Genomic DNA, 20384 nt, shown 5'->3' on the forward strand with positions numbered 1-20384 from the left:
CTATACATAAATCAGTGGGTGTCTAGGGGTCTGTGAGAGATGGGAGGAAACTGCCAACTGGTAAACAGGAATGAGGAGAAAAGGAGAGCTGCCTTATTTTGGTTTTTCAGGAATAATCCATCTAATCTGTAAGCTAATGACAACAGCAAACAATTAAGAATGTGTTTTATCATAGAAAAAGTAAGAGCGCTGATAAAAACTGAACAAACTCATAGGTAGGTAAATACCGACTCAGGCTGCCAACACCAGATTTTTCCTGCTATTATTTTGTTGTTGTTGTTTCAGGTGGCTTTTTTCCTCCCTTATCAAAAAAAAAAAAAAGTTGTACATTGAAAAAAAAGATCTGGAAAACACAAAAACTGTACAGAGACTACTCAAAAAACTGAGTAAACATTTAATTATGTATCTTGTTTCAGACTTTCTTTTTTTTTAATATTTTATTTATTTATTCATGAGAGACATAGAGAGAGAGAGAGGCAGAGGGAGAAGCAGGCTCCACACAAGGAGCCCGACACGGGACTCAATCCCGGGTCTCCAAATTCACATCCTGGACTGAAGGCGGCGCTAAACCGCCGAGCCACCGAGGCTGCCCTGTTTCAAACTTTCTATCATAAAAGGATTTTTCTCTTTTGACAAAATTAGCATCATCGTGAATACCCAGTTGTATATCTTGCTTTTATCACTGGACACCAGGAGTATTTCCCATGTGCTTATTTTTCTAAACCGAATTTTGACGCTGGATAATATTCCACATGTGGACATGCCATAATCTCACCTTGCTCCTATTGTTGGGCAGGTTGTAGCAATGTTTTGGAATGTGGAATAAATGAATGTTGATGAATGTTCTCATTTACAACCATCTAAATATATCCTTGAGATAAATTCCTAAAGGGGGAATTAGCAGGTCAAAAGATACTAACCTCTTAAAAAAAAAAAAAAAAGATACTAACTTCTAAAGGATCTTGATATTTATGTCAAAAGTTCTCTGTTCAAACTTCCCAGCACAGTATGAGGGCAACCATACCACCCCTAGGCAGCGCTAAATATATTTATTTTGATCTTCGTCAATATGATAAGCTAAAAAAAGATACATCATTTTCATCTGTGATTATATGGGGGCACCTGGCTGGCTCAGTCAGTGGAGCAATGCAACTCTTGATCTTGGGGTTTGAGCCCCACATTGGACACAGAGGTTCCTCAATTAAAAAAAAAATTGAATCTGCAGTTCTTTGGTGAGTAATGACAATGTACGTTTTTAAATGCTTATATATCATCTTAATTTCTTATTTATGGTACTCTCTGTATAGATCTTATTTTCTTTCTGTGTATGTCATTTATTCATTTTTTTCTATTAAGATAAATGTTTTTTAAGAAGTTGATGTGGAGAAGCTCTGATAAATTGAAATATGTAACATATCTGTCATGCACTACCTTCATGTTCTCTGAGTCTGAACACATGGTAAATGCTCCAAAGTTCCCTAAAAAAAGAGACTGGTACAATCTAATCCCCACCTGAACCACTCCCAACAATACCACTTTTGCACCTCTATACCCAATCTGCTCACTGTTGTTTTGAAGCACCCAGCTGAGGTGATACTCAAGACTAGCCCCGTAAGCCCACAGTACTCTGCTTAACCAAGTGCTAGACTCCAAATACAGAAACACTCAGAAACCCTTCTCCCTCCTCCATACGCAGAATTCCTCAAATAACAAGCTGCTCATTGTGATACGGCATACAAAACCATCTTACTATATGTCGGCAAATCGAACTTCAATAAAAACAAACAAACAAAAAAACCATCTTTGATCCTCCAAAAGATTACCTGTGGCCAGAAGGCAGAGTATCAGAAGAAAAAGAGCAGAGGCTCTTGAGTGAACAGACCTGGGTTTAGACTCCTGACCCTGTCGTGTTCTTGCTGTGTGATCCTCATCAAGTCGACCTTCCCTTTCTGGGCCTCAATTTCTTTATGTATAAAATGAAACTAAAACTATCCGTTTAAGGATTATCATGGGGATTAAGCAAGATAAGATATGTAATGTTTGTAACCAAGGGCCTGGTATTTGGCAGGCACTCTTCAAAAAAATGCAGTTTTCCTACTCTGATGATGCTAAATCAGTTACTTATTTAACTCAAATGATCTTACATAAGATGTTGGCCGGAAATAGTTAGCTGTCCCAACAAAGCATCATCTGGGTACAAAAACATTTAGGTCAGCTTTCTGTCAACTCCAATTTCCACTGCTATAATTATGCAATCATCAGCCACTATGGCAAGACAACGAAAACCCCAAAGCTGACACAACTGCAATTGCTAAATACAGTAATTACTTGATTCTCTAGATCATGACCATTGATCCCTTTAGGAAAGCAGCAGAAATCTTTGGAATTATAGGAGCAAAAAGCTGATGAGTTGTCACAGGCAGTGGACTCTACGACACAAGGCTTTTGTCACTGCCCAAACTGGTAGCACACTGAAAAGTCTTTCTGAAACTGCAGTTCTCTCACATTCCATATTCCAAAAAGAACAATGTCAACCAAAGAACTGCAAGAAAAAAAAATGACGGGAACAAATAAGATTCTTGGAAATTCAACCTTCTTCACACTCTTTCCTGGCAAGAGGTTCTAGCCTGGTGAAGTAATAACCTCTAGGAGGAAAGCATACTTTATGAAATCTATCAGCATAACCCCTTTCTATAGAAAAAGCAAGGAACACATTCTTCCTATAAGTGAAGGTTCCTTTAGGAAAAGAAAGGGGGGAAAAAAAAAAGGAAAGGAAAAGAAGTATCATTTACTAAGCATCCATGTTCACAGTGCTGTATTACATGCTTTAATTACAGTGTTTCTCATATGGAGCTACAAGTTAAGTCTTAGCCTTCTTTACAGACAATAGGTAACTTGCTCAAGGTTTCATAGTTGTTGTGTAGAAAAATCTAGGGCCAGGACCCAGGTCTTTCCAACTTTCAAATGTCTTTCTTTTCATTACATCTTCACCAAATCTGACATGATCATGCCGATTCCCCTTTATTTTAACTGTTTCCAAAACAAATAAACACAACAAACTAAGATTCCACCAAAAGGATGACCCTTTCTGGCAAGTAGCAGGTTACTTTTCTGCCTCCTACTAGTTTTTACTATGAACTGAAAGACTCAGAGTGTCCTTTATGTCTTAAATCTATAAAGAAAACGGTACCTGTTGACAACCATAGAGCGCTGAAGCAGAAGCAAGTATAAAATAGGTACAGGCTTCTCAACCATTTCACGGATATCTGCCAACAAAATCCCAATAAAATCCAGGAAGCAGGGCTTGGCTTGACTCCCAGCCTCTTCTCCATGGCCTTCCAGAAAGGCGGAACCAGTTCACTACAAAGACAGAAAGAGAAAAAATGATATGCCAATTAATTAACAATTGATTCCTCGAAATGCAGAGAGCTGGAGAATGTGACAGATTAGGGGGAAGAGAAATTTCAAGTTTGTCTCTCACTGCTCATACCTGCCCGTAAATTTTAAACCTGAGCCTTGACGAAGCCTATAATTATCAGGATAAAAATAGAGTAAGGGATATGAAATAAATCCATCGTGAAACTGAAACATTTTACGTCCTATTATTTTCTAAGCTAACAGTAGGACACCTGTGTGGATGCATGGAAGGAGCACCAGCCTGAAGATAAGGTCTGAGTTTCAGCCCCGAGGCTGCTACTAACAGCTTTGTGACTTTGACCAAAGACACCTTTTTACCTGTGAAGAGTGTGGACTATCAGAGGTATGGGTGACCCAGGAGTTTTATCTAACTGTGCTTTAAAAATATTTTCATGACTGTCTTTAGGGAACACACGCACTCTCCAGCTTACTGCCGCCCCACTGCTATGATCTTAAAAATCTGTCCTAGTTACACTTCAATCACCTACCTGATCCCTAGAATCATTTGCAACTCCTGACTTGAATTCATAGGTACACTCAACAAATATTTGTGCGGCCCTTATCACATGCTCGACATTGTGCTGGCTACTCTGGAATCTAGGAGGTGGATAATTAGGTCCCTTACAGGGAAAAAATGATTCTCATCTGTTTCGTCTCTTTTTTTTTAACGTATTTATTCATGAGACAGAGAGAGAGAGAGAGGCAGAGACACAGGCAGAGGGAGAAGCAGGCTCCACGCAGGGAGCCTTGACATGGGACTCGATCCCAGGACTTCAGGATCATGCCCTGGGCCAAAGGCCGCGCTAAACTGCTGAGCCACTGGGCTGCCCTGTTTCGTCTGTCTTATACAACTTCCCTACATGGTACAAATTATTATATAAATCTTGGCAATATCATGAGAGTTGGTTGAGTTCTGAAGAAGCAATTCAAATTCTTCTGTCCTGCGTACATGTCACCCACATGTGGCAAATGACCCCAACCCCCAACCAAAGCCAACATACAGGGAGATTGGCATCACATGGGCCGGATATCAATATTGACTAATACCAGGAAATAGACACGTGCACACACACATAGCTGCAAAACTGAGGTACAGCCCCCCCAAGAAAAGGCTTTGACCGAGCCTCAAGCGTTGAAGGACTTCTTTGTCATTCATTCCCATCCATTCTGATTTCTAGTAGTTTTGAAGTTGTATGTTAGGGAGCAGGAAGCTGAAAGATGTGTGGGCCAGGGACATGCTCAAGGGATTATGAAATGGAGCCTAAGTTAGAAAGTATATCCAGCAACTTCTCTAGCCTCCCAAGATGGAACAGTGAGTATGCATGTGCGTGTGTGTGTGTGTACGGATCTTACCCAACACATTTCTGCCTACCACAAAAGGATTTTAAACTCAAAGTGACTCAACACCTGTCATCAATAGCCTGACAGGTGGGCGACAGAAGCATAAAAGAAATGAATAGGTTTTTGAAGATGGGAGTTAATAAACACCACTGAATTAGCAAGCTGATTAGAAGTGCAAGGTCCTACGAGCCGGAGCTGTGCTTCAGAGAGAGGCGGAGAGAGCTCTTTTCATGTGAACTCCCAACCAGCCGCGCCTCTTAAATAAATCTACAATTGCCTAAATGCACGAATCACTGCTAGGGTCGTCAAAGCCTTGCTGACCGGAGGCTGGAACAACAAGAGTCAACAAGATCCAAATGGTTTGTTATAGAATCAAAGGATAGAAACACGGGGGGGGGGGGGGGGAGAAGAGAACACACACCCCCTCGCCACCCCCACGATACTTGACAATCGAAAAATCTAGAAAAGCTTGCAATGGTTCTGGCATTTAGGGCGTTACAAGCACACCCGAAATAAAACCACTCTCTGGTTGCAACAGCTGTTCCGGCAGAGCAGGGGGGTAATGTTTACTTAATGCTTCAGGTTGATGGAGGGGAGGGGAGGGGATGTATCATAGTTCAGTCTGTCAGCTACATACGTGGAACTCCACTTATGTACACAGCGATAAGATATGTTTGAGCAACGACAAAGTCTGAAACAGCCTATTCAGCTGGTATGAGTAATCGAGCATAAAGCTCTTTTGAAAAAAAAAAAAAACACACAAAGTCTCAAGATAGTTGGGAAAGTTACAGAGCAGACTGCCATGAATAACTTTGCTTATATTTGCAGACACTGTTTTCCAAATAGCTGGGAAAGTGAACAGACTGTTCTGGGAGGTCGTCTTTCCGATTTGCTCCTAGCTCCCCGGCCTGTTCATCACGGAGGCGAAGCGCAAGGACACTCAACTCCTGCTGCTCACTGGCTGCACCGGGGAGGTGGGCTGGGGCGCCAGCAGCAGGAGGCGACGGGACCAAGCGCCTGCCCGAGGTCGCCCGAGGTCTCCGGCCCCGCACGCCCCCTTCGTGCTCGCGCCCGCGGGGCCTCCTCCCCCGAGGCCCGCAGCCCGCAGGTGCAGCACCGCAGCCCGGGGCGTGCGCGGCCCCGCCCCCTGATTCCGCAGCAACTTTGTATCCTGAAGGGGAGACGGAACGCGGGGTCCTGCAGCTCGGGGCGCGGCTGCAGACGTCGGGATGCGGAGTGGGCAGCATCGCCCGGGCCGTGTCTAGGGATGAAGATGCTGCACGACCAGGCCCCGGGCCCCCCGGCCGGGACCCGAGCTCCGCACCTGCAAGGAACCAGGAGCGGCGGGCTGACCCGCGCCGGGCCGGGAGCGCCACCTCCGGGCCCCCAGAGCGCCCGGCCAGCGCACCCTCCGGAGCAGCCCGTCCCGCCCGCCCCCGCCCCCGCGCTCGGGGGTCCCCGGCCCGGCCGCCAGCCGCCCCCGGCCACCTACCGGGGCTCAGGGCTGCACAGCGCGGCCCCGGCTCTCGGCGGCCTCCGCCTCCTCCCGGTCCATGGGGTCGGGGCCCCAGCCTGCGCTCCCCTCACCCCGAGGAGGGGGAGGAGGAAGAAGGCAGCGCGCGCTCCCCACCCGGACAGCTCCCCGTCGCTCAGCCTCCCAGGACGCCGACCGCGGCCGGAAGCGCCGCCGCCTCCTCCCACCTCCCCCGGCTCGACCCGGAAACACACTCTCCACGCGCCCCACCCCCCCCGCCCGGAAGTCAGCGCCAGCCGCGCACCCGCGGGGGAGGAGGGGCCGCGCTGGGGGACACAACTACGCACGAGCGAAGGAACCTGGGCCCCCAGGCTGTCGCCTCCCGCTCTCCACGGGCAGTCCGCGCCGCGCTGCCCGCCCCGCGCCGACCCCGCGCCGGCCCCGCGCCCCAGGCTCGGGCAATACCCACAAGGAAGATGGCGGCGGCGGCGGCACGCCCGACGGCTCAGCGCCGAGGCCTGCGATTGGCTGGCGCCGCGAGTGAGGCGGCCGAGGATTGGTCGGGAGCGCCGCGGGGGTGGGGGTGGAGCCGCCGCCGCCTGGAGCCGGGAGTGGGCAAAGCGGCGTGAGCAGCGGCCCCAGGCTCCCGGAGCAGCGCGCTCGGAGGCGGTTTGGGCGCTCGGGGCCGCAGCCTGGTGAGCTCAGCCCCCCTCAGGCCCTCCCCTGCACCCCGGCCGGGGCCTCGCCGACCGGCGCCGACCGATGCCGCCGCAGCCCGGGGACCCTATCGCCACTCCATCGCGCCATATCGCGACATCATCGTGCCCTGTCGAGACTCCATCTTGTCACGGCCCTTTTCAACATCTACCTTTCTTTCTTTCTCTCTCTCTCTATATATATATTATTATTTTTTTTAAATCCGCCCTGTCATCTCTGGGGGCTGTCCATGTCGTGATTTTGCCGTGATCTCTGCGTGACATCACCGCGCCATCGTGAAGTGTGATCTCATCGCCGCCCTGTCGTGACCTCATCAATGTCGTGTTGTGACCTGGCTGCGGCGGGACAGGTGGTGACCGCCACGGACCCTCCCCTTCTCATCTCCCCATCTCAGCCGCCCCGCTCCGATTATCCGGCTTGTGGATGCTCCGTCGTCCTGGGAGCCACCCGGGACCCCCGCTTGCTTCTCCAGCCCCGGCCGGCATCCACGGGCTGGGGGCGGGGCGGGGAGGGCGAGGAGAGGGAGCGCTAAGGGTTAATTCTGCTGCTGCTGCTGCTGCTGCTGCTGTTGTTGTTGCTGCTGCTGCTGCTGCAGCTTCTGCCCGAGGGAGGGAAAGGAGAGGAGGCAAGGAGCCTGCGGGGGCGACTCGGAGCCCTGGCTGGAGGGGTGGGGTCCCCCGGCGGGCCTGCGAGCAGTCCCTGGTTGGCCCCCTGCACCCTCACTCCTGCAGAAGCCTGCCTGCCTCCTGCCTGTTTTAGGGAAGGGAGAGGAAGGGAAACCTAGGATGCCCTTTTTCCCTTCTGTCAGCCTGAGTCCGGATAATCGAACTTCACCCGTGTGTGTCTCCATTCCTTCCTCTTTGTGTCCTCACCACTCCCTCCGGGTGTGCCTGGGTGGAGGGAGATGAAAGCCGGCCTCTGGTGCCCAGGGGCAGCAGAGCAGGGAGGCCAGCAGCTCCCTCCCACTGCTGTGCAGCTGAGCAGCGGGATGTGTGGTCCTTCCTTCCCGCTTTCTGGAGGTGACCTTGGACCAGGGTCCCTTCTTCGTCCCTAAGGACTTGAGGGTTCAGTGCCTTTAAGGGGCTGCCACAAGGGAGGTCAGTCTTGAGGAACCCATCCCTCCTGATCCCTCCCTCTGTGCTAATCCCTCCCTCCATCCTCCACTCCCACCCCCACCCCTCCTCTGCAGAGGGATGCTCAGTCCCTCTTGTGTTCACAGTTGGGCAAGGCGGGCATCATGGCCTCGGATTGCGAGCCAGCTCTGAACCAGGCAGAGAGCCGAAACCCCACCCTGGAGCGCTACCTGGGAGCCCTCCGTGAGGCCAAGAATGACAGCGAGCAGTTTGCAGCCCTGCTGCTAGTAAGGAACTGACCGAAGATTGGGAGGTGGGAAGGGCTGGGTGGTTGGGCCCCCTAGGAATGGGGTCAGAAAGTCCCCAAGGATACATAGCTGGTGCTGGCATTCCTGGAAGCACCCAAGAAGGCCCCAGATGCCTACATTTGGCATCTTCTTTGTTCCCTCTGAGTATGGGGGCAAAGGGGAGAATGGGAGTGAATAAGGCTTGGGGCTCTAGGAGCCTCGGAGGAGGCTGCCTGGGTCTGCTCTCTGGGGCGTCCCGGAGCAGATGGGAGCTGACTCATAGGGTGACAGCAGCAGGTAGTAACTAGTGCAGAATACTTGAGGGCTGGGGATGATTGCTCTGGGGGTGGAGAGAGTAGCAGAACTAGAAGTAGCTGGGAAGGGGTCCCAGGGGATGGCCGGAATGGCAGTAGCTAGGCTGGGGGTGAGGGAGCTGTGTGGGGCTCAGCCCTGTTGCAGGAGCCGGGCTGGGGCCAGCAGAGCAGGAGCTGCAGTGCTGAGAAGGGGGGGTTGGTGTGTGGGGGGTGAAGGGAGGAGGGAGTACAGTCGCTGCTTGTTTGCCATGGCAACAGGGAGAAGGCTCCAGAGTCAAGGGCTCACACTGCAGCAGAGGAGGTGTTGAGGTGAAATGTAAGGGGAAATGTTTTGACAGGCAGAGTGGCGAGACACAGGAGCCATTTCCCCTGAGAAGGTGGCAGGAATGGATCGGAGGCTGCTTTGGGGGGAGCAGCTAAGGGAGAGACCCTAAATCCCAGGGGGATTTTAAACTGAGCTGTAAGCCCAAATCGGGTTGTCAGCATCCAGATTAGATGTCGGCAAGAACTTCCCAAATGACCAGGTGATGGAATGGCAGGAGCTGGGGATTGGACCTCCCCTCTGTGGAAATAATCACAGCTGAGGGATCTCAGAGGTCACAACTGTCCGTCTCCCACGGGAGGAAGGAGCAGGATGAAGTGACCTCTGGGGGGCCTTCTGACCCCAGAGCGAGTCCCCTTCCATAACCTCATCTTGCTGATGGTCAGCTCCCCAGGGGGCAGGGGCCAGTCTTCCTTTCGTCCTAATGATAGCACATCCCCCCCTCCCAGGTGACCAAGGCAGTCAAAGCAGGGGACATCGATGCCAAAACTCGGCGGCGGATCTTCGATGCCGTAGGCTTCACCTTCCCCAATCGTCTCCTGACCACCAAGGAGGCCCCCGATGGCTGCCCCGACCACGTTCTCCGAGCCCTGGGTGTGGCCCTCCTGGCCTGCTTCTGCAGTGACCCTGAACTGGCCGGCCACCCCCAGGTCCTGAACAAGATCCCCATCCTCAGCACCTTCCTTACTGCCCGGGGGGACCCGGATGATGCTGCTCGCCGTTCCATGATCGATGATACCTACCAGTGCCTGACAGCTGTGGCAGGCACCCCCCGGGGGCCCCGGCACCTCATTGCTGGTGGTACCGTGTCCGCCCTGTGTCAAGCATACCTGGGGCACGGCTACGGCTTCGACCAGGCCCTGGCGCTCCTCGTGGGGCTGCTGGCTGCCGCCGAGACCCAGTGCTGGAAGGAGGCGGAGCCTGACCTCCTGGCCGTGTTGCGGGGCCTCAGTGAAGATTTCCAGAAAGCCGAGGACGCCAGCAAGTTTGAGCTGTGCCAGCTGCTGCCCCTCTTTCTGCCCCCGACAACCGTGCCCTCCGAATGCCTCCGGGATCTGCAGGCCGGGCTGGCACGCATCCTGGGCAGCAAGCTGAGCTCCTGGCAGCGCAACCCCGCGCTGAAGCTGGCAGCCCGCCTGGCACACGCCTGCGGCTCCGACTGGATCCCGGTGGGCAGCTCCGGGAGCAAGTTCCTGGCCCTGCTGGTGAATCTGGCGTGTGTGGAGGTACGGCTGGCCCTGGAGGAGACGGGCACCGAAGTGAAAGAGGATGTGGTAACCGCCTGCTACGCCCTCATGGAGCTGGGGATCCAGGAGTGCACCCGCTGCGAGCAGTCGCTGCTCAAGGAGCCCCAGAAGGTGCAGCTCGTGAGCATCATGAAGGAGGCCATCGGGGCTGTCATCCACCACCTGCAGCAGGTGAGGGCATAGTGGCCACACAGGGAGCCTGGGGGTGGGGGCCGGGGGTGGGGTGGGCGGAGGGCCAGGCAGAGGGATGCGGTGTGACAGGGACAGGCCCAGATGCTCACTCGGGCTGATCCTGCAGCGCTCCCGGGAGTAGTGTGGCCGAGCCTCCCTCTCCCTCCCTCCCCGAGCCTCCACACAAGCACTGTACCACACACCATATGTGCACTCGCATCACAGTACACACACACACGCACACACACAACACGGTGGCTCCCACTCACAGCCCTCCCCCCGGTACACACGCACACGAGATGGAAGCAGCCTGCTTGGCTCCACCTCCCACCCCGAGTGCAGCACCTGCACACGCAGCACACGCACCCCAGCGCCGGAGCAGGGCCAGGGCTGCAGGGCCAGGCCTGCGGCTTCCTGGCCTCCGGGGAGGTCCCGCTAACTCCTCCAGGTCAGGGCCACCAGGGGACCCATGAGGGACCTTCCAGCCTTGAGCTACTTCGGGGGGGACGGGGATGCGAGTGGAGTCGCAGCAAGTGTGGGGACATGTCGTCTGAAGCCCCATTAGCTCAGCAGCGTGCCCCGAGGGCCTGCTCCGTGCCAGGCGCCTGTCGGGTGCGTGCTCACTGTGTGCCAGGTGCTGGGTGCGCAGGGCCGGCCTTCGAAGGGCTCAGGGGCCGGAATTCCCCTCTAGGTGTGGTGTTCCTAGGCTGGCTGGCATGCTGTCCCGGCCGGGGAGGGGGTCTGGTCCTGCTCCATCTCACAGGGGTCCCATGGCAACAGGTGGGGCCAGAGAAGCAGAAGGAGCCCTTTGTGTTTGCTTCGGTGCGGATCCTGGGGGCCTGGCTGGCCGAGGAGACCTCATCCCTGCGCAAGGAGGTCTGCCAGCTGCTGCCCTTCCTTGTGCGCTATGCCAAGACCCTCTACGAGGAGGCCGAGGAGGCGAATGACCTCTCCCAGCAGGTGGCCACCCTGGCCATCTCCCCCACCGCCCCAGGGCCCACCTGGCCAGGGGATGCTCTCCGGTGAGTTGGTAGTTAGAGTCTGTCCAGCCAGACTGTCCTAAAGAAAAGTGCAACAGGGGGACACCGCCTCACCCCCAGATTGTCCGTGCCAGGCTTCCCAACTGGGGCACGAGATTTCCTCTAGGATTATTTCTGGTTTCTTGGGGGGGCTTGTTCATACAGGACTCCTGGTCAGCCGAGTCTCCCCTGCCCACCTCCGAGTTGTCCGTAGAGAGAGAACTCGTGCTTCCCGAGCGTTTACTACACACCAGGCATCCTGCTCTACCGTTGACAAAAAAAAAAATCCCATTTGGTCCACACAGCAGATCTATGGCCTAAGGCTCATCCGCGCCTTCAGGATGAGCAAACCGAGACTCAGGGTTAAAGTAAGTGGGCCACGCGCACGCCACGTGGCGGAGCCCGGGTTCGAGCCCAGGCCCATGAAGCACCACCGCGCGTGCTGTCTCTGTGGGGCCCACGAGGCCGGGTCCTTCACCCCCGCTGTCATTTCTCGCAGGTGGGATGCCCCCCAAGAAAGGGAATCCTCGTGCCTTTGTCTCCGCACCCCTTACGCATGTGTTCTTTCCACACCCCCAGGCTCCTCCTGCCCGGCTGGTGCCACCTGACTGTCGAAGATGGGCCCCGGGAGATCCTGATCAAGGAGGGAGCCCCCTCACTTCTCTGCAAGTATTTCTTGCAGCAGTGGGAACTCACATCCCCGGGCCACGATACCTCAGTGCTGCCCGACAGCGTGGAGATCGGCCTGCAGACCTGCTGCCACATCTTCCTCAACCTTGTGGTCACCGCACCAGGGCTGATCAAGTGAGGCCGGGGAGGAGGTTGGAGGAAGCAAGGGGGGCTGCTCAGACTGTCTCACATCTGCATCTCGACGCTGCTTCCCTGCGCCCGTGCGTTCCCGTTAGTGTTAGAATGGATGGCTCTCAGAGCAGAGGCGCCCCGCACGAGGACCGGGCCTGGCCGGAGCCCTGCAGCTCCCGCCGTAACCCAGGCTCCGCTCCCAGATGGCACCAGGGCCCACTGCTAGCTCCTAACCCTGCTGCCTCGTCTCTTTGCCAAACCCTGCCTGGTGAAACTGGGAGCCCAGGACCCCAGGTTCCCCCAGGCTTCGGTGTAAGGAACAACCCTCAAACAGTCCCCCTTCCCTCCCTGTCTCCCCAGGCGAGATGCCTGCTTCACGTCTCTCATGAACACCCTGATGACGTCGCTGCCCGCACTAGTGCAGCAGAGTGGCAGGCTCCTGCTGGCTGCCAATGTGGCCACTCTGGGCCTGCTCATGGCCCGGCTCCTCAGCACCTCTCCAGGTAAGGCCTGGGGCCCCGGCCCTAAGGAGTAGGGGCCAAAGACCTGGCTGTACCTGTGGGCCCCCGGGCAGAAGTCCCTGTTTTCAGGGGATGTTTTTACAGAATTTTCCAAAGGAGAGGAAATCTCTCTGTGTCTCCGTCCCCCACCCTACCCCACCCTTCTTCCCCAAACGATGACATTCTCTTCCTTCTTGAAGACTTTTAAGGCAAGGTCTGGTGGGTGTAAGTACAGGCCTGCTCAGAGGCACAGGCATAGGCACCTGGAATCCCAGCAGCCCAGGGTGGAGCCGCCCCCACCCAGGCCTTGAGTCAGAAACCTTATTCCTCCATTGAGGTTTTTCTCTGCTCAGCCCCTCACCTCCCTGGTGACAGGCTTCAGCACTTTGCTGCTCCTCTGCACGCACCTTCTCCGCAAGCCTGCCTCACCCCGACTGTGTGCGGGGGGAGGGCCAGCCCCTCCAGCCCCTGCCAGCCCTCCCTGTCTCCCACTTCGGCCGTGGGTGTCTGCTTGGGTCCCTCTGTCCCTGCCTGTTCCCTGTGCCCCATCTGTCAGGTTGGAGGAGCTGAGCAGATGCCTGGGAACAGGGCGTAACGAGCCTGTCCCCTCAGCTGCCTCTCTGTTCCCGGCGCAGGGATCCCAGCAGAGTCTCCGGCAGTGGGAAGGGAGCAAGGCCGTGGGCCAGGGTCAGCCCCGTGCTCCAGCCCGTGGCCCCTCTGCCCCTGAGTGGAGCCCCAGGGCTGCTCCCCCACAGGTGCCACCGGTTGGCCTGACCCCCTTCCACACAGGGTCTGCGGGAGCGAGGTGGGCCCCTGCATGGGGGTGAGGGAAGCCCCATCACCACCCCCTGGGCCCCCTCTGGCACCCTCTTCTGGCCTAAGAGTCAAATCAGTGTCCAGCCTGTGGCTCCAGCCCGTGGCTCTCCAGCCCGTGGCTCTCCAGGTCCGTGGCTCTCCAGCCCATGGCTCCCCAGCCCGTGGCTCTCCAGGTCCGTGGCTCCCCAGGCCCGTGGCTCTCCAGGTCCGTGGCTCCCCAGGCCCGTGGCTCTCCAGGTCCGTGGCTCCCCAGCCCACTCTTCCAGCCCATGGATCCCCAGCCCGTGGCTCTCCGGCCCATGGCTCTCCAGCCCGTGGGTCCCCAGGCCCATGGCTCCCCAGCCCTATGGCTTTCCAGCCCATGGCTCCCCAGGCCCATGGCTCCCCAGCCCCTTGGCTCTCCAGGTCCATGGCTTCCCAGGCCCATGGCTCCCCAGCCCCGTAGCTCTCCAGCCCGTGGGTCCCCGGGCCCGTGGCTCTCTGGCCCATGGCTCTCCAGCCCGTGGCTCTCCTGTCACAATCCTGTCACTACCCCGGCAGTGGGAAGGGCACCCAGAGGGGGAGTGTCCTGAGATTATTATATTTAACGCTCACAATGGATTACTAAGGTTAGCACTGTTGGCTCCGTTATAACAAGTAAGGAAACAGGAGCCAGGCAAGTGCATTCCCAGGGTCACTCAGTGAAGCGAGGTAGGGCTTGCACCCAGGCCAAGGGCCAGAGAGGAGAGTTATGGAGAGGGCGGAGGGGGTGGAGGAGAGGGCCTGGGGAAGCGCCCGCCCGCCCGCCTCACAGCCCCTCGCCCCGTTGCCTTCCAGCTCTTCAGGGTACGCCGGCCTCCCGAGGTTTCTTCGCGGCTGCCATCCTCTTCCTGTCACAGTCCCACGTGGCGCGGGCCACCCCCGGTTCGGAGCAGGCCGTGCTGGCACTGTCCCCCGACTACGAGGGCGTGTGGGCCGACCTGCAGGAGCTATGGTTCCTGGGCATGCAGGCCTTCACGGGCTGCGTCCCGCTGCTGCCCTGGCTGGCGCCCGCCGCCCTACGCTCCCGCTGGCCCCAGGAGCTGCTCCAGCTGCTCGGCAGCGTCAGCCCCAACTCCGTCAAGCCCGAGATGGTCGCCGCCTATCAGGGCGTGCTGGTGGAGCTGGCCCGGGCCAACCGGCTGTGCCGAGAGGCCATGAGGCTGCAGGCGGGTGAGGAGACGGCCAGCCACTATCGCATGGCCGCCCTGGAGCAGTGCCTGTCGGAGCCCTGAGCGGGTGTCCGCTGGGGACGGACCCGGGGGTGGGCGGCGAGGGAAGGTGGGAGGAGGCATCTGCCCTGAAGCCCCCAGACTGGACCCCCTCCCCAAGCTCCCCCCAACACCCCAGCTTTCTGGCTTTCTTTCCCGAGGGTGAGGGCGCGGGGCCCAGCCCTCAAGTGTAAGGAACTGCGTCCGCCCCCCGGGCCCCTACGGGGGCAGGGACTGGCTTGGAAATCCACGCGGCCGCCCCTGCCAGGCCGGGGCAGGTTGGAGCAGCCCCCCGGGAGGGGGCCCTGGGTGTCATGGTCCCCACGGCAGGCCCCCCCGCAGGAGGGAGGCCCCAGGGTGGGACGGGGCTGGCAGGAGCTGGCTGCCTCGGCCCATGTGCCCTGCCGGCCAGGGTGTGGGCTCCCCCAGGCTGTGCTGTCGCCTCTGGCCTCCCAGGTCCACGTCCTTCAAATTGGCCCCTTAGCTCTCGCCCCTGGCCCCTTGGGTGGAGAGCAGGCTCAGACCGCTGACATGGCAGTTCTTCCCATCAAATTTGCTGACCCAGGGTCTGGGCTGCCCCGTCCTCCCAGGGAATTCTGGGGCGGGCAGGCCTGGTGTGGGGGTGGGGACACCTCCTTCCACCTGAGCCTCCTTGAGGGGACCCAGGATTCCTTAGGGCCTGGTGTCTAAGCTTCTGTGTCGTGTTGCAGCAGAGTGACGATGGGGGCTGGGAGGTTATTTATTTTGCCTGTCCTTATCCCTGCTTGGACACCTGAGCATCTGATCCCTGTCCCCCTCGTGCCATCTGGCTTGGCTGGAGCTAGGAACAGGAGGGACCCATCCCCAGAATCCGCATGTTTCCCTAGTGATCGCACCCCATCACCATCACGGTGCCTGGCTTCAGTTCCCACCCCTGCTTAGGCTTCCTCTCTGCAGAGAGACGCGACTGGCGGCTCCAGCAGGGACCACCTTCCTTAGGAACCCGGGGGACCCTCCCCCTCTGACCCCTTGCTTCCATTCCCCTTCCCTCCCCCAGTGCGTTCTGTGATCGCCACGTTCAAAGCTGTGCACATGCGGACACAATAAACGTTCATTGGTGACAAGGTGGCCCGCGCATGGTCTGTCCTGCACCTTCTCTCTTCCTTCCCGCCTCCCGCAGCTCACAACCACCGTTTGCTGGACGCACACCCGGCCAAGCACACTTCACAGGTGTCCTGGCCTTTAGCCCGCCCGAGAATCCTGCGACACAGGCATTATCCCAATTTTGCAGGTGAAGACACTTCGGCGCGGGGAGGCAGTTGGCTCGAGGTGATGATGTGCTAGTGAGTGCCGGAGCCAAGAGCCAGCAGGCCGCTGAGCGCCCAGCCCATAGCCTGGACCTCCCAGGGCAGGGTGGCAAACGTGCTGAGGGGGCCAGGCCCGGCGGGGCTTCAGGGCTTTTGTACAAGTGAAGTGCTGACGCAGAGGGCCGCCCAGTACTACTGCCACATCCTCCAATTTTTAAACAAAGACAAGTCAGAAGCCCTCAATTTTATGCAAAATCTGATTTTTGAATGTTGATCCATTTTTTTAAATGCAATCATTACTGCCCCCAACAACATCTCCAGGCCAAACGTAGCTTTTAGGCAACCAGTGGTTCACTCTGTTGTTTTTTGTGGGGTTTTTGTGGTTTTTTTTTTTTTTTTTGTAGATTTTATTTATTTGACAGAGCACAGGCAGGGAGAGCAGCAGAGGGGGAAGGGGAAGCAGGCTCCCCACTGAGCAGGGAGCCAGGATGGGGGGCTTGCAGTGGGGCTCCATCCCAGGGCCCCGGCATCGTGGCCCAAGCTGAAGGCAGACACTTAGCCAACTGTTCAGCTCGGTTCTATGCCAAGGGGGAAGGGGAAGGGTCCTCAGAGCTCTAGCAGGAGACTGGAGCCAAGCACCTGCTGCTTCCCCAGGCCTGAGCCGAAGCAGTCAGACTGGAGCCAGACCAGCCCCAGCCCCCAACTGGCGGACCTCCCTACCTAGGCCCTCCAGCCAACAAGCGCTCCCTGAGCATTTCCCATGTGCCTCTGCCATTGGCTGTGCATGGGCGGAGGAACATTACTTACTAGAGGTCCTGACAGTCCCATTCCTACATTGGGTGCCCTGGAGGAAATACGAAAGATGGGCCTTGCTGTCAAGCAGCTTAAAATCTAGGGAGGGGACAGTCAAGGCATCAGCCCCTCCAGGTGTAATCAGCAGCTTCTATGGGGGTCTGAGCAAAGTATGGCCGGAGCATAGGAGCCCTTTTGCTCTTACGCTCAATAGTCTGAGAAAGCTCAGGAAGTTTTTGCCCTGAGACCTGGGGCTGAGGAGAGGCTTGCCAGGCAGACGAGCAGAGGAACCGCGGTGTAAAGGCACGCGGGCTTGGGAACTGCAAGTAGCTCGTTGCCACGTAGCACGTGAAGAGGAGGCTGGGCCAGTGGCCACGGACCGGACCTTGCAAGCCCTGGAGTGCCGTGCTCACAAGCAGACCTGTGGGACCACGCTGAGATTTGTTTTCGCCAGACCGAACGTGATCCAGTTTGCATTTTTGAAAGATGACTGGCTGCGAGGGGGAACTGAGGCAGGGAGCTCAGAGAGGAAATACCGAGTCTGAACTAAGCCCGTGGCAGGGAAGGTGGAGAAGATGCAGGAAGGAGTTATCAGGGCCTGGTGATTGGGAGTGAGGAGGGATCCAGAGCCCTCCTGGATACCCGATCTGGGCCACTAAGTGGATAATGGGGCCATTCCCCGTCACCGGGAACGCTGGGAAACAGGTTAATGCAAAATACAAGCTCATTTCGGGAAATGGCGAGTTCGTGCTGCTTGTGGGGTACCCAGGGGTCGCCTGCTTTCTGCGGCCCGGAGCTCGGGGAGTTGGGAGTTGCGGGTGCGGGGTCTGGAAAGTCCTGGGCCCCGGTCGCCAGGGCGCCGCCACCTTACCAGGCCCGCTGGCTCCTGGGGCTTCTGCGGCCAGGGCCACAGGCGACCTGAGCTGCCGTCGTGACACCGCCAGGTGGCGCCTCAGCATCTCCTGTGCCACCTGGTCCCGCGGCCCAGCCCGGTTGTGTCACCAGGGCAAGCAGGCCGCGGTCTTAACAACGGATCCAGACACAAGCTCACTTTTTAAAGAGGGGGGTCGCAATGAGCCGGGGAGACAGTGCCCTGCGACCTGTGCACGAGCGCCACTGTGTGTCCTGCATCCCTGTGTGTGTGTGTCCCCCGCCAGGGCCTGCTGGCATGCAGGCTCCCCGACAGCCGGCTGCGCCCCCTCAGCTCCGGCATCCATCGTGCATCGGAGGGGCCTTCCCCGCGCTGGCCACGCACCCGGGCCGCTGCCCCACCCCCGGTCCCCCCCCCCCGCCCCCCATCCTCTTGTGAAGCAGCTCATGAGCCGGAAGGGACGATCAGCGCGGCCCAGGGGGTGGGGGCGCCCAGGGTGCCTACACTGTGTGTGCCCCGAAGATGCCGCGGGGAGCCTCCCGAGCCTTCCGGGCAGGAAGGTGACACGCTCCAGGCCCCCGACCGCTTCGTGCAGCTGCAGGTGGGAAGGGTGATGCCAAGCGCGAGAGCCGTCAGGGAGCTGTCACCACGTCCCTAGTCAGCAAACCCCAGCGAGCTGCTGCGTCCCCTTCCGAGTCTACAACACACAGATTCCAGGCCCCAGGCTCAGAGGCCCCGCTTCAGGAGGCCGGGTGACGTCCGGGAGGTGGCACCTTGGCAGGACAGGGGCGGCAGGGGATGCCGGCCCCGGAAACACACTTTGGGGACTACCGGGGGCTGGGGGGGCTTCAGGCGGCCGCCCCTGCGGGTGTGCACACCTCGTGAGAGGGACAGACCAGACCACGGGTGACAGCCCGCCCGCAGCCACCAGGGCCTTGAGGAGGAATGACTCGCCCTCGTCAAGCGTAGATGGGAAGGAAGGGCCGAGGCTGCGCCCCTGACAATGAGTAGCGACGTGGCTGAGGAGTGGTCGCGGGGCGGGGGGACAAGGAGGCCACAGGGGTGTCTCAGGCCGCAAGGAAGTAGCCAGAGGAAGCCCTTGGAGGCCCCTGGACGGACAGCCTGTCCGCTCCTTATACCCTTCCTGCAGCCTGCCGGACACAGCCGGGGGTCCCCAGGGCTGGGCATGGGCATCGCCAGCCTTGGGCCTCCCCCAAAGGGTGCTACGCACCCACCCGCACCCTCCCGTCCTGCAGCCTTGCTTCTGACGTCCCACCGCTGAATCCGAGGGGCGGGGAGGGGGGGTCTCGTCACAGACTCACCCCTGCACGCACAGACCCGCGTGACATACACCAGACCTCGGGTCCGCCCTGTCCGACTGGCTCGTCCACCCCCCTAGCTGGTGGCTCCAGCCTCCAGAAACTTCTCAGTGATGCTGCTGCTTCTAGCCTCTTCCTGCCCCACGGCCCCCCAGGCTGGGATGACCCAGGCCTGAGCTCCGCACCTGCCAAATGTCTCTGGGATCCCCCCTCACGTCTCCTCCACTTACCTTCTAGGGCTAACCCCTCCCCCTTCTGTCATCCACTGCCGCATCGTCACCTCTCCTTTGGCATCATCCGCTTCCCTGGAAAGGGGCCTCGGAAACGTACAGGCCTCTGTGACCCCCCTACTTTGCTGTTCCACTGCTTGGAGTTGCAGGAACTGGGGTCAGAGAGGAAGAGGGACGCAGGGGACCACAGGCCGAGGGGGTCAGAACTCCGTTCCCGATGCCCGAGTGGCAGGCAGTCCCGGGTAGGAGTTCCCAGCACCAACCCTCAGCCGGCCGCCCAACCTTGGGCAAACGGGTTCAGTCCTCTGTGCCTCGTCCTCCCCTCCAGAGACACGGCTGAAATGACCCAGCCCCACCAGGTACTTAGCACAGAGCACGGCACACCCTGTACTAAGTGCTTCTGCAAGGATTTCTTCTAGGCCTTGGTCTCAGCATCTTCTTCCTTTAAACAAAATTTTTTCCTTCTGCTTTTTATTTTTTCTTTTTAAGATTTTATTTATTCATGAGAGACACGGGCAGGGGGCGGAGGGGGCAGAGACACAGGCAGAGGGAGAAGCAGGCTCCATGCAGGGAGCCCGATGTGGGACTCGATCCTGGGTCTCCAGGATCATGTCCTGGACTGAAGGTGGCGCTAAACCACTGAGCCACCAGGGCTGCCCCTATTTTTTATTTTTTCAAGTTGTTTTAAAGATTGTATTTATTGGGATCCTCAGGTGGCTCAGTGGTTCAGCGTCTGTCTGCCTTCGGCTCAGGGCGTGACCCCAGGGGCCCAGGATCGAGTCCCGCATCGGGCTCCCTGCATGGAGCCTGCGTCTCCCTCTGCCTGTGTCTCTTCCACTCTCTCTGTCTCTAATGAATAAATAAATAAAATCTTAAAGAAAAAGTGTGGAAAAAAAAGAAAAGAAAAAGTGTGGGATCCCTGGGTGGTTCAGCGGCTTAGCGCCTGCCGTTGGCTCAAAAAGTGTGATCTTGGAGTTCCGGGATCAAGTCCCGAGTCGGGGTCCCTGCAGGGAGCCTGCTTCTCCCTCTGCCTGTGTCTCTGCCTCTCTCTGTGTGTCTCTCATGAGTAAATAAATGCAATCTTAAAGAGAAAAAAAAAGATTGTGTTTATTTGAGAGAGAGAGAGAGAGAGAGAGAGAGAGAGTACACAGGCTGAGG

At 57.4% G+C, this 20384-nt stretch overlaps 2 protein-coding genes across 5 annotated transcripts in view; one reads left to right on the forward strand and one right to left on the reverse strand.

The window, feature by feature from the left end:
• Nucleotides 1-6383, reverse strand: part of KIAA0319L (KIAA0319 like) — a 91019-nt gene extending 84636 nt beyond the window's left edge. The window contains exons 1-2 of one of the 2 annotated variants that reach the window (XM_041738048.1): nucleotides 6251-6383; nucleotides 3191-3360 (exon numbers count right to left, since the gene is read on the reverse strand). In XM_041738048.1, the coding sequence (XP_041593982.1) occupies nucleotides 3191-3332 (142 nt within the window). In that variant the 5' untranslated portion in view covers nucleotides 3333-3360; nucleotides 6251-6383. Of the gene's footprint in view, nucleotides 1-1823; nucleotides 1952-3190; nucleotides 3361-6250 lie in introns of those variants that run through there. The other variant, XM_041738049.1, reaches the window with a different exon arrangement.
• Nucleotides 6384-6803: 420 nt separating this feature from the next.
• NCDN (neurochondrin) lies at nucleotides 6804-15828 on the forward strand. 3 transcript variants are annotated; one of them, XM_041738051.1, is made up of 8 exons: nucleotides 6804-6927; nucleotides 7231-7298; nucleotides 8169-8309; nucleotides 9395-10363; nucleotides 11144-11385; nucleotides 11962-12186; nucleotides 12544-12686; nucleotides 14316-15828. In XM_041738051.1, the coding sequence occupies exons 2-8, from the start codon at nucleotides 7266-7268 to the stop codon at nucleotides 14750-14752; spliced, it is 2190 nt and encodes a 729-aa protein (XP_041593985.1). In that variant the 5' UTR covers nucleotides 6804-6927; nucleotides 7231-7265; the 3' UTR covers nucleotides 14753-15828. The 3 variants fall into 3 exon arrangements, with proteins under 3 accessions (XP_041593985.1, XP_041593986.1, XP_041593984.1); XM_041738052.1 differs by lacking the exon at nucleotides 7231-7298 and having other exon boundaries at nucleotides 6818-6927; XM_041738050.1 differs by having other exon boundaries at nucleotides 6872-7298.
• The last annotated feature ends 4556 nt before the right edge of the window (nucleotides 15829-20384 follow it).

Source organism: Vulpes lagopus, chromosome 23 (genome assembly GCF_018345385.1).
Source record: "Vulpes lagopus strain Blue_001 chromosome 23, ASM1834538v1, whole genome shotgun sequence".
Taxonomy (NCBI): domain Eukaryota; kingdom Metazoa; phylum Chordata; class Mammalia; order Carnivora; family Canidae; genus Vulpes; species Vulpes lagopus.

Excerpts from the sequence above, each read along its gene's own strand:
- NCDN (XM_041738051.1), top strand. The coding sequence starts at position 7,266 with ATGTCGTGTTGTGACCTGGCTGCGGCGGGACAG. Across the intron at positions 7,299-8,168 it reads ACCTGGCTGCGGCGGGACAG|TTGGGCAAGGCGGGCATCAT; the intron begins GTGGTGACCGCC and ends TTGTGTTCACAG. Across the intron at positions 10,364-11,143 it reads TCATCCACCACCTGCAGCAG|GTGGGGCCAGAGAAGCAGAA; the intron begins GTGAGGGCATAG and ends CCATGGCAACAG.